The sequence below is a fragment of the Gavia stellata genome, chromosome 6, assembly GCF_030936135.1.
Source record: "Gavia stellata isolate bGavSte3 chromosome 6, bGavSte3.hap2, whole genome shotgun sequence".
NCBI classification, from domain to species: domain Eukaryota; kingdom Metazoa; phylum Chordata; class Aves; order Gaviiformes; family Gaviidae; genus Gavia; species Gavia stellata.
In genome coordinates this window covers 11,326,057-11,339,013 of record NC_082599.1, presented here as the reverse complement: position 1 = coordinate 11,339,013, position 12,957 = coordinate 11,326,057, and the positions used below count along the sequence as shown (strand labels likewise).

Here is a 12,957-nt window from a genome sequence, read left to right as displayed (position 1 = left end):
TTCTGAAAACACTGATTTTTAGAAACTTTCACATGTACTAGTTGAACTTTCAATATGTTTTTTAGAATATGGATACATAGTCAAATAGCAGTGTGGTAAGTGATCATGTGAATTCCACAGCCCATCAGTTCCTCCATATTATGTGTTCAACTACATACTTTTTCTCATGTAAGGTGGGTTAGCCTTTTCTCACTAAAAGTAATCTTGCTAGTACTCTAATGGGAAGCCGGCGAAACTAGTTTTAAATGAGATACCTTTTAAAAGACATTGAATACAAAATGGTACTGGAGCAAATGATATCTTCATGCTTTCACCTGAAGAATGATGAAGGTCACCAGTCTTTGTACTGGGCTCTGTACAGTCTCTGTACAACTACCAATGATAGTATTTTTCACTTTAGATTCTGATAGTCTGGCTTCAGATATGATAAATGTATATAAACAAGTAGATGGCTTAGGCTGAATTTAGTTACCCTCGCATATGCATCTAGTGTGATTCTCTGTAGAGAGGGGACGTCTGAAACTGGACCTCTGACCTTCTGGAGACACTACTGGATGGGCTTCACCCATGATGAGGAAAGCTGGAAATTTTCTGGCACAAGGAAGATGACTCCTACCCCACCTGCAGATTTGCAGCTGTGGAACAGATTCAGGGCCAGTGTAGCAGAGGAGGGCCTGGGAGTATCTGAGCCAGCAGAGCCTGAGCCACACTGAAACACCAGGAGGAAGTGGCAAGTGATAGTACTGAGCAACTCCCCGCTGCAGAGGACAGAGGCCCCCATCTGCCATCCTGACCTATTGTCTTGGGAGGTTTGCTGCTTGCCGGTGCCTCAGATTCAGGATGTTGACTGTTAAAGCTTGTCTGGCCCTCAGACTATTACTCACTGCTGCTCTTCCATGTGGGCACCAACACCACTTCCAGGGGAGATCTGGAAAACATCAAGTGTGACTTGCATGGCTCTGGGGGCAATTCAAGGGCACAGGTGCCCAAGCGGTGATCTCAATCCTGCTGGTAAGGAAGGAGGAACAAGAAAGTGATTGGGAGTAGTTAGGATGGGTTTATGAACAGGAAATCATGGTTTGCTAAGCCAATAGCCCTCTATGATAAGATGGCTGGCTTGGTGGATGAGGGGAGAGCAATGGATGCCGCTTATCTTGACTTCAGTAAAGCTTTTGATGCTGTCTTCCACAACATCGTCATAGGTAAACTGATGAAGTACAGACTAGGTAAGTGGACAGTGAGCTTGATTGAAAAGTGACTGAACTCTTAAGGCTCAATGGGTTGTGGTCAGTGATGTGAAGTCTAGCTAGAGGACAGTCAGTAGTGGTATACTCGAGGGGTAAATATTGGAGCCAACACATCTTCATGGCTGTCCTGGATGGTGGGACAGAGTGTGCCCTCAGCAAGTTTGCTTGCTTAAAACTGGAAGGAGTGGTCGATGCACCAGATAGTTGTGCTGCTATTCAGAGAGACCTTGACAAGCTGGAGAAATGTGCCAACATGAAACTCATGAAGTTAAACAAAGGGAAGTGCAAAGTCCTGTGCCTGGGAAGGAATAACCCCATGTATCAGGACAGGCTGGGGGGTGACTGGCTGGAAAGTGGCTTTGCAGAAAAAGATCTAGGGTGTCCTGATGGACAAAAAGGTGAACAGAAGTCAGCAATGTGCCCTTATGGCAAAGGCCGCCAACAGCACCCTGGGCTGCATTAGGAAGAGCATTGTCAGCTGGTCGAGGGGGATGATCTTTCCTCTCTGCACAGCACTGGTGAGGCACATCTGGAGTCCTGAGTCCAGTGTGGGGGTCCCCAGTACCACAGGCACATGGACATGCTGGAGCGAGTTCAGTGAAGGGCCACAAAGATGATTAAATGTACTGGACATCTTTCATAGTAGGAGAGGCTGCAAGAGCTGGGCTTGTTTAGCCTGGAGAAGAGAAGGCTTGGGGAGATCTTATCAATGTATATAAATACCTGATAGGGGGAAGTAAAGACCATGGAGACAGATACTTCTCAGTGGTTTCCAGTGACAGGATAAGAGGCAATGGGCACAAACTGAAATACAATAAATTCCTTTTAAACATAATGAATTGTGATTTTTTAAATTTTTATCTGTAACAGTGATTGAACACTGGAGCAGGTTGCCCGCAGAGGTTGTGGAGTCTCCATCCTTGGAGATACTCAAAACCCAACTGGACACAGCCCTGAGTAACCTGCTCTAGCTGACTCTGCTTTGACCAAGGGTGTTGGACTGGACGATCTCCAGAGATGTTTTCCAACCCCAACTATTCTGTTGTACCCTAATGGATCTCAAATGGAACTAGATGCCTGTGTATGGTCAGTTAAACCATTATTTTTACTTTGAGATTTTTCTTTTTACTCCTGGCATTTATCCCAATTCTGTTGACTTTAAAGCTTCCTAAAAAATAATAAAAGTTTAAAAAAAAAAAAAACCAACGTTGAAATACTACTACATTTTAGAAGAAAAAATTTGGATGGATATTGTACAACCATTTGCTGAAAGTAACCATGTGCTCAGGATATAGGAGCCTGTAATGGTTTTATGGATGGTGAAGAAGAAAACTGAGTGAAGTAGTACAGAGCCTCCCTTCAGACTGGCAAAGACAGTTCTTTGCATGTGTCTTCTAATGGAAAGATCTATATTCCTATCTCAAAACCAAAATCATGTATTTCTTGGGACAGAGAATAAAAGTGCTTTGGGGTATTTTGTGTGATGGAAACCAATTCCTGGCTGTAAAGTTTTCAATTTCCCAGTTGAGGGAAATCTCCGCTTATGCAGAAATCATGACATTCAGGGAAAAGTAAACTCAATTTTAAAAGTTTTCTGAAGATGCTTATATCTATAGCATTGTCTCACATTTTACCATTGCATTCATCATTTAGTTAGTGTTGTGTACAAATTATTCAGTTAATTTATTGCACATTCATCCAGTGTTCATGTGACTTCATAAGTGGAAAACTAAATCCAAGCCTGTCAATATTTACTGCATATTTTGGAATAACCATTGTTAAAAGTAGCAAGAATATGATCTGCTTCATTATTGTGAAATGTGCTTTCATTATTAATTTCTACCATGTTGTTCACTTAACACTTTTGAGTGTTGTAAAAGCCCTTGTACATTTCAGAGAAAAAAATCCTATTCTGAGATGATGACACATTCTGTGTTTTGAAGTTATTTTATAATGAGCAAATATCAACCTCGCTGATAGATGGCAGAGTGGCTATCTAACATTAATTGTTTAAATCATGTGAAAAAAGCAAAGAGACCATAACTGTTTACCTTGTGTTTATAAAAGTTAGGATTTTAGAGGTATTCCAACCTTTGGGTAAGGACACTTTTCATTAAAATTTTTAGAGTCCGAAAATCAATTATCACAGAACTTATTTTTGGAAAGCTATCTATTTCCACCTGTTCATGCAATTTGGTCACTAGAGCTACTATTACATTCAGAGAATATCTTCCCTTATAATGTTATTTCGTTTACCTCCAATGATGCGTGTGTGCGTCTGGAAACATGAACGTGGAAATTCAGATTTATATTAAATAGTATCTGATGCTATGTTTCATTTTGTCCTGCAAGATAATTTGTTTCACTTCATCCTGCAAGATAATTTTAATACACAGAATCAAGTAAATAAACAACTAAGTGAGAGGATGTCTTTGGAATATACTAGTTATAAAGACAAAATATCTTAATTGTGAAATGTAATTACCAGCAGATAAAGGAAATTTTTCATTTTCAGTTTATCCAGTGCTGCATTTCACCAATGATGTAAAGGCTAAAACAGAAGTGAGACCAGCAACTAATGCAAGAAGTATTTTATCTTTGTTTCTTTGTGCCCTGAACTGCAAAAACAAATTATTGCTATTTAGTAAAAAATTCAAAATTCTGTTACTTTTTTTCCTCCTCCGACATACTATTTTCAGTGTCTTTTTGAGATATTGTGCTGAAAAGTAAATCAAAATGAAAAAATAACTTTCTGATGAAACTTGCAAAATACAGTTTTAGAAATCTCTTAAAAATCAACCTAACTTTTCACAGTAGCATCAATTCTGGAGTATCTTATTAGAAAGCTCCTGTTATTTCTAAAGCCCCAGAATTAAGCTTATAGAAAACATGTTACTCATAGTGCAGTGCAGTGTCTAAAGCTTTACATTTCAGTTCTCTCTACTGCCGCTACTTTATTGTGGATACTTTAGGAAAGTGTTTTTTAAGGGTCAGATCAGAACAATAAAAATGTTGATTCCCCCCCTGCTATTATAATTTCATCATTGTTGAATGTTGTGAGATATTGAATATAATTCCTGGGCATAAATCAGTATATAAAATGGATGGATAAAGGAAATACTCTGTAACTGGCAAGGGGAATAGGACGGATGCAAAGACATAATTAAATACAATAAAATACATACAACTGGCAGAAATCTATTGTTTACTGCATTTTAACCCACACAATATAAAATTATGTGAAGTAAGAAAATGAATAGAACTAAACCATGAAGTTTAGCTGTCAGTCTGAGAGCTCTTGTCTTCTGTCTGATGCTGTAATGACAGAATGAAAAATTGTTTTGACTTTCATTCATTCTTTCAGTGTCTGGGAAACATGAATATCCTGAAGGGTTTAGAAAATCGCATTTAGAAGAAGTAAACAGATAAACTGAATGATCTATATACATTTATAATTATTCTGGTCTAAGTGCGTTGGTTTCTAAATGTTGAAATATAGCAGAACTCCGCTGGACTCCTTTTGGTTGATGGAGGTAGAGAGAAAACTTCTTTCAGTCATCCACTGGACTTTAAGTTAGATGCCTATATTAGATGAGTCCCTGCTTCTATTTCTCTTCTGCCTATATAGAGACACAGGAGTGTAATATGGTAAAAGGAGGAGGCTCAGAAAAATCTTGCAGCAATTTTCTGAATGGATATCAGCAGGGAAAGTGCTAAATTTTAAGCCTTCTGTTGAAGTCCGTAGGTTTATTCACCCTTCTGAATGGCATAGTTAGGAAGACACTCATCTTATTCTCTGGATGGGACCAAATGTTTGTTTTCTGTTGTAAAAAGTTCACAGACTCATAGAATAGTTGAGGTTGGTAGCGATCTCTGGAAGTCATCTAGTCCAACCCCCTTGCTCAAGCAGGGCCACCTACAGCAGGTTGGCCAGGACCATGTCCAGATGGCTTTTGAGTATCTCCAAAGGTGGATACTCCACAACCTCTCTGGGCAACCTGTGCCAGTCCTCAGGCACTCTCACAGTAAAAAAGTGTTTCCTGATGTTCAGAGAGAACCTCCTGTGTTTCAATTTGTGCCCATTGCCTCTGGTCCTGTCCCTGGGCACCACTGAGAAGAGCTCGGCCCCATCTTTGCACCCTCCCTTCAGGTAGTTATAGACATTAATAAGTACCCCCCAAGCCTTCTGTTTTCTGGGCTAAACAGTCCCAGCTTGCTCAGCTTTTCCTCATAGGAGAGATGCTCCAGCCCCTTAATCATTTTCCTGGCCCTTTGTTCAACTCTCTCCAGTATGTCCATGTACTGAGGAGACCAGAACTGGACTAAGCGCTCCAGGTGTGGGCTCATTAGTGCTGAGTAGAGGGGAAGGATCACCTCCCTCAGCCTGCTGGCAATGGTTTTCCTAATGCAGCCCCGGGATAGCGTTGGCCACCTTTGTGGCAAGGGCATGTTGGTGGCTCATGTAGATTCTTGCAGTACATCCCCATAATATGTCTTGCCTTTTGTTTTGGAATATTCAGTTACTAAATCTTACTACCTTTTCCGTTGAAAGGATAATGATTTTTTTCTGCTTAATTGTTTGTTACAGGTAGGCTAGGTGCTTCATAGATAATGTCGTTGAAATATTTTGCCACCATTACAAAAGTATATTAAGTAACAGTGCTCCTTATGTAAGTAAATGTATTATGTGTTATCTTTAGTCCAAGTATTCACAAAGGAAATCACTAATTAAACTATTACTGGATCCTTTATAAAAGAATGGTATGTGCTGGGTTTTTTAATAGAAAATGAATGTAGGGTGATCATTCTTGCCTGTTTGTTGAAAGATGCAACATACGTTCTTGTAGAGATTTGTTGTTTTGTTTCAGCATTTAACTGAACCGCCACAATTAAGTTTCTTAACTGAGGAATCTCAAAATGCTTTTAACTTTTTTCATGCAGTTATTCTTAGATTGGGTTAGTTGGATTTGGAAGCATGGTGGTAGTTGCATGGGTTTGGATTTGTTTGTTGCTTATATTCCTTAACTTCTATGCAGTTAATAGAAAGTTTTCAGTGAGAAGGCGGATAAGGAAACTCGGTTCTGTTAGTTTTGTTATCTAGAAGTAGAAGACTATAGGATTGAAAAGGACATTAGAAATCAGATGTTAATGCCAGCAGCCCTGAAGCAGAATAAGAACCTTTACAGCATTTGTATGTCTAATACTCTGTAAAGATTTTCAGTGAAGGAAGTATACATAATGTAGCAATGAGTTATCCCTGTTAAGTATTTCTGAGGATTTCTCTCACTTCAATACTTAATCCTGTTGATACCTTTCTCCTTTACTGCATCAGTGGTAGAATGAATTTGTCTCTCTGTCATTGAAAACAGCCTCCTCTGTGTTTGCAAGCTGTTGTTATGTCCTCCTTCCACCTTCTTAATACCAATCCTTCATTCTTTCTGTTGCTCATGTCTTCTAGATCTATTTTTTTCCTGGTCTCAAATGGGATTCTTCATCAGCTTATTATATTTTGCAAATTCATGTTGGTGACTGTTCATCTGTAACAGGTCTATGGTGAATATGAAAATACTTCTCCAGAATATTGGACCACATTTCATTATTTGATATTGGTTGTATGTAGTAGATACTATGTACACGTGTATATTGGTGTATGCATGTGTGTATTTATATGTATGTGTGGAAGGGTGGGTAAGAGGATGGTGAGTTTTTTTTGTAACTGGTTCAAAATCTGTGGCTAAAAATTATTTAGAATGGAAGAGGTTTTGGTTTTCTGTTTAAGAAAATCCTGGAAACTGATCAGAATCTATAGTCATCAGGTTTATTTCTTCAGTGTTGTGAATTTTAAGTGGTTTATTTTTTTTCCTCCCTCTTTTCTCTGTAATTCACAGCTTTTGGAAATTAACTGGACTGGACTGACTAATCTTCTGGATGTTCCAGGACTGAAGTGAGTATATGTAAAGCAGTGTTTTATATTTCTCCACCCCAATAAACCCCAGAAAATCTGAAGCTAAATAATTTTAGGTTAAATGACTCTGAGCAGTTATCTTTTAATTTAGAATTATACAAAATTGCTCAATATGCAGAAGATAGTGATTTCACTGCAAGTGAAAGTACATCAAAAGTATATCTAGTAGGTCTTGTTAAAAACATTTTGAAAAGATAATTTTTAATCTGCTTTTTTTAGTGTTCTCAGCCTTTTCAGATTTCCAGAATCTTGTGAATTTCCTATCTGCCATCTCCTAGGACAGCAGAAAGACAAAGAGCCTTATTTTTCACACCAGTGGGTTCACAGCATCTTGGCTCATGGCTTTGTATGCTGATAAATCTCTAGTTGCTTGTGTAAAGGTAGTTAGAAATACCTTAAGACAGTAATCAAATTAAATAAACTTCGTAATATCTTCAAGTACTTATTTTTAAAGCTTTCCATTTATTATGTGAAGATCAAATGGAGTAGCAAAAATATTGACCATATATAGCTAGAAAAAATTCTTGGCTTATTCAGAGCTTTTCAAAATAGTACCTGATAAAACGCCCCCAAAAAAAGCAGTAGAGGTGAAAACCAAGCTGCTTTGAATCATTGCAATCCTGATAAGCTTAAATCCATGAATTTTCATAATTATCAAGTTGTAATAGTTACCCAGGGGCTTTTTAATATTGAGACAATGGCTATGGGGATAATGCTGGATCTGATACACACTTGGATTTTGTGACTAATCCTTTTATTGGACCCCATATTCTCAAGAGTTGGCTGACTATAGAATTATTTTTTATTGTTTAAAAACAAGAGTTTGAATTTAGGTATTAAATTAATCCTTTAGTGCTCAGTTGCATGACTGAAACGGTTTTTGCTTTACTTAGACGTGTGAAGCCATTGCATGGAATCCCAGTTGAACAGTTTGAAATTAGAACTTGCATTAAGTAGGTTAATGGCTGCAAGAATTGCTTATGTTTCAAGCCTGATTAAGACTGCTTCTGAGGAAAGAGGTTTTCTTGATGAGTGAGAAAATGGCTTCCAAAATATGGCTCCTAAGTAATAATTTGCTCTTTTGACATAACACTAATAAATTTACGTTTAGTACTTAAGCTTACTAGGCTCCTGAGATTCATGTCATGCTACATATTTGCCTGACTGGAAACACAAAACCTCAAATGTAAACGAAGTCTTGCTAAGTATCTCAAGTTTATGGTTTCCAGAGCAACCAAGCTTGGCCACATATGCATATAATGGTGCCGTCTAGATGTGGTATAGTTTCCATAGTAACTGTGACTGAGGTGACTCATGCTCTGCCTTGCCAAGAGATTTCTTCAGTGCTGTATTTGTTTTTCTTATCTGTATAGATAGATTGTATGTTTTGGTACGACAGCTTGACATATTGTAGTTGTTATAAACAACGATGAACAAGAGATGGCTGCCACCACAGGTATCTTTTTTGTCCTTCGGGCTGTTGGCTGCATACTAAACTACTTATTTGTACTCTGCAAATCTCTTCTACTAAATGAATTTCTGCATTTGCTGCTGGAAGCTTCCCTGTCAGCTGTTAACAACTTCCATTGCTCTTCATATATGACTCCACAAGGAGAAGGACACAAAAGTAATTCATATTCCATCATTAGTATGGCTTATGGAGGAGTGGAATTAAAATCTCTATGTGAGGAGGAGCCAGGCTGTGAGAATACTCAAGTGCTGTCAGGAGGGGATGTGGATGATGGGAAGATGAATTCTGTTATGGTTGCTTGAGGTATAGTAAAAATACTCTGTGCAGTCAGAGATGTGCTGTCTGTGCAGTATGAATAAAGACGAGTCAGGAAAAATACGTAGCTGCTTATTCTGTCACTAAAAATTAAGTAGAGCTAAATAGAGAGCAATACAACAGAGTAGGTAACCGCCAATTATTTTTCTGCAATGAAATTGAGCTTTTGAAGACATTTACTATAATAAACTACCTGAAGCATTTCACACTTCTTTCATTTTTGTGAACTGAAAAAGTAATTGTCCTTAGAATAACTGATTTAGAGTTTTATGATCTTAAGAAGCTGTTTATCGATGATGCATCAACATAAGGGTTTAAATTGATATATCTTTCTCTGTTGCTTGATCATTGATTTGTCACTGTTTTCCATAGATCAGACCTCTTTGTTTAAGTGATAAAATAATACAAAAGATTGACATTTTTGCCTTGTCTTCATAAAGAATACTTTCCAGCTGGGAGCATCCCAGTTGGCTAATATTTGGTTAGATAAGTTTTAAACAGCTTCAAAGTGTCATGTTGTTTTAGAATTCATTTAATTCATTACTTAGTTATGATCTTCGGTATTCTTTTTCAGCTCCCTGTTTTTAAAAGTGGAGTATCTGCTACCTCCTATGGGTCCAGTTTCTCTGTGTAAAATTCTGTGAAATTCCATTAATGCTGAGTCATTTTTCGTATTCATTTCTCACGTGTTTTAGTGAAATTCAAGCGTTTATGTTGCCTCTAGTGGAAGGTGTCCCTGCCTGTGGCAGGGGGGTTGGAACTAGATGATCTCTAAGGTCCCTTCCAACCCAAACCATTCTATGTTGGGATAAAACTGTGAGACTGACCTTTGGAATCACAGAATTGGGGTTTGGTCCTAGTATAAAGGATTGCAAATCCTCCAAGTGACTGGGCTCTGTTGTACTTCAGGCTGTTTCTTTCCCTTATTTAAGGAGATCTCCTGTAGCTCCATTTGAACATTAATCAATCTCTGAACCTTTGGCTAGTCTAGGATAGGTTTATTTATGCCTATAGCTTATTTCATAATGTATGTGATCTTAACTAAAAACTAGAGAAGAGCATAATAGTCTTTCTTTCAAGGCAGTTCTGGTACCATTGCCTCTCTTGCACTGCTCATTTGCTTTCTCTGACCTAGGTCCATTAGTTTTCTCCATTAATCATCTGTTCTTAAGGTATGCACTTTACTGAGCATAAAGGCAGAGCTTTCTCTTCTTGCCAGGTAGGGACACTAACAAAAGCATGAACAAAACAAACTTCTCTGATCTCTCTGCTGGAGATTTATCATCAGACTTGTATTTTGAAAACTGAACTGAGAAAGTTTGAAAAGCAACATGTGTTACCATGAGTAGAGGAAGCTACTTATTTTCAAATAACAATTATCTTCTTGTAGTAGTTGTCTTAAGAATTACTGAAACTATAAATTTGTAGGGTTCAGTGTTCATGTAGAATGAAGATCTTTACAAATATGACTGCATAAGCTCTGCAAGAAAGGAAGGGGAATGAAGACTCCTCTTTAGGACAGATGTAAATTAACTCACAGAACTTGAGAGGAAACTTTTCCTCTGAGCAATTTCTTAACATTGTCCACTGTTGCTTATTTCAGAGAATAAACAGAGGTCTGCACAGACCTGTCCATTGATCTTGATGCAGTCTTGAGTTTCTCTTTTTCCTATTGTACTGGATGCCATTAAAAAGTCAGCCATGTTCTATCATGTATCGTAGTTCATCTGGATTTACAGTGGACGTTGGCAGCCAAGGCAATGCAAGCTGTACAGGTTGCAAATCTCTGGCATGAAAGATCAGTGTGAATTTGAAATGGGCCAGATTGTATTTAATGGGTTAATTCTGTTACCCATCTCTACCGTAATACGTTTATTGCTCACCACGAAATTTTCTTCCCAAATTAAAATGTAATATATATTACGTTTCACTGCAGCTTTTGTGTTTGTATGCTAGCTGCTGAGTCAGAGCTACTCCAAACTGCAGAATCAGTCTCAGAAAAACTTCACAAGGTGATTACACACAAGTGCTTAATCTGAAAAACATTATTTGCATCTTAATTTCACAAAGACTGTAAAAGGAGTATCATAAAGTGTATTTAGGAGGAGAAATTGTTCACCCCTGAAGCAGCTCTACCAGCTTTAGCGAGAGTGCACCCGCAATTCAGAATATCTCAAGTATTTTTATAACTTGCTGTCTGAATCTTTGTACATACCCCTAAAAACTTTCTGGATGCTTGTCTTCCATGGTGAATTGTACCACTCCAGTTCTGCCTTTTTGCCAGTGTAGGCAGTGTGTGTAACCAGTGGTGTGGGCTGACGACATACTGGTTTGTTGTGAGTTCAGATCCAAACTGGGTGAACTTGTAGCTTAGGAAATCTTTTTCTTTTCTGTGTTTGTGAGGGAGTACGGGGTTGGGTTTTTTAAATGATTCATTACCAATGTGATTGTACTGCCACTCCCTTTTTGCCAGAACAAAACCTGTTTTGCTTCCCTAGGCTATATTTTACTCAGCCACGAGCATGTTTTCTTTGTGTTTCTGTTTTAAATGATGGTCCTCCCAGCTCAAGAGGACAACTTGTTTCATAACAATACAGGAATGGTTAGCCAAATTTTCAGGGACAGTTAAATCATTATTGTAATACAAAAGTAGATTAATAGTTAACATCTGCTTGGTTATATGCAATGTAGGCAAGAAAATTTATGCAACAGCCTTTTACCCTGGATGGCTTTAAAAGGTGGGGGTGAGGGGGGAACTTGGTGGTGGCAGGGAAATGAGAACTTTATCTTCATCTCTGTGGTTTCTGCTATTCAGTGTCAGCTGCTTCCACCTGGTGGCCATTTTGGCAAGAATCCTTTATTTAAAAAAAAGTGTTTAATAAATAGATGTGTCTTCTACCCCTTCAAAAAGGAAAAATGTTTTCTCCACTTAGGTTGTTAGGCAGCAGCAGGAGTATATTAGTGTGACATAACATGTGTTTAATTCTCATGGAGTAACTGAGGATTATTTTCTCTAACAGTGGCTTATCAGATACAATAATATTGGATATAATATCCAACTACCTGGTCCTTCCAAATAGAATTACAGTCCCCCTTGTCAGTGAAGTGCAGATTGCTCAGTTGCGGTTTCCTATACCAAAGGTAAGCATGTTTCTGTTAATACTAATGATTTGGCATTTTAGTTTTTTCTGTAGTAGTAACTGTTAAAGATACGCACATCTGTGTGAATTTCTAAATATAGTTATTGCAGTAGTACAAGTTATCGTGAATCCAGTCACTTTAAAAGAGTTGGTTTAATTTATAAATAATTTATGTGGAGTTCATGTTTCATAGTAACGCTAAAAAAGATATTTTTTTGTTTTGCTAGACTGTTAAACATAATTACTTGTTAAAATATAGTTCAACTGCATAGACTAAAAATTAAGTAGCACAAGTTTGTGCTTGAAAGCTGTTACTCACTTCCAGTAGCATGGCATTTCTTGATATAACTGGCATGTTTCTAATTGTTGATGACAGTTTTTCTTTTCAGGAATCTCTTGAGTGCTAGCTCTGCTATGTATGTGGATCATCATTGATATCCCTCCTTTTACAGTGTGTCCAAACTAAGCTTTCATTTAAGAAAATCGCAGTGGGAATTATAAAACACACTGCATAAATTGTGATGACATGGAGGCTTTCAGATAACTACATAAACTCATCTTTTCCTTTTTCAGGGTGTTCTAAGGATACACTTTATTGAAGCTCAGGACCTGGAGGGGAAAGATACTTACCTAAAAGGGATTGTCAAAGGAAAGTCAGATCCTTATGGAATCATCCGTGTGGGCAACCAGATTTTCCAAAGCAAGGTCATCAAAGAAAATCTCAATCCAAAATGGAATGAAGTTTATGAGGTATAGTCAATAAAAATAACCTTGTTGTGCATTCGTTAAAGTTGTCCTCTAAAGTTTCTTTTGTTAAAG

General features: G+C 37.8%; 1 protein-coding gene across 1 annotated transcript in view; it reads left to right on the top strand.

The window, feature by feature from the left end:
• The window catches only part of ESYT2 (extended synaptotagmin 2), an 89,453-nt gene that overhangs the window by 50,948 nt on the left and 25,548 nt on the right, over positions 1–12,957 (top strand). Inside the window, exons 7-9 of the mRNA XM_059818633.1 lie at positions 7,136–7,191; positions 12,019–12,139; positions 12,712–12,888. Coding sequence (XP_059674616.1) covers positions 7,136–7,191; positions 12,019–12,139; positions 12,712–12,888 — 354 coding nt within the window. The remainder of the gene's footprint in view (positions 1–7,135; positions 7,192–12,018; positions 12,140–12,711; positions 12,889–12,957) is intronic.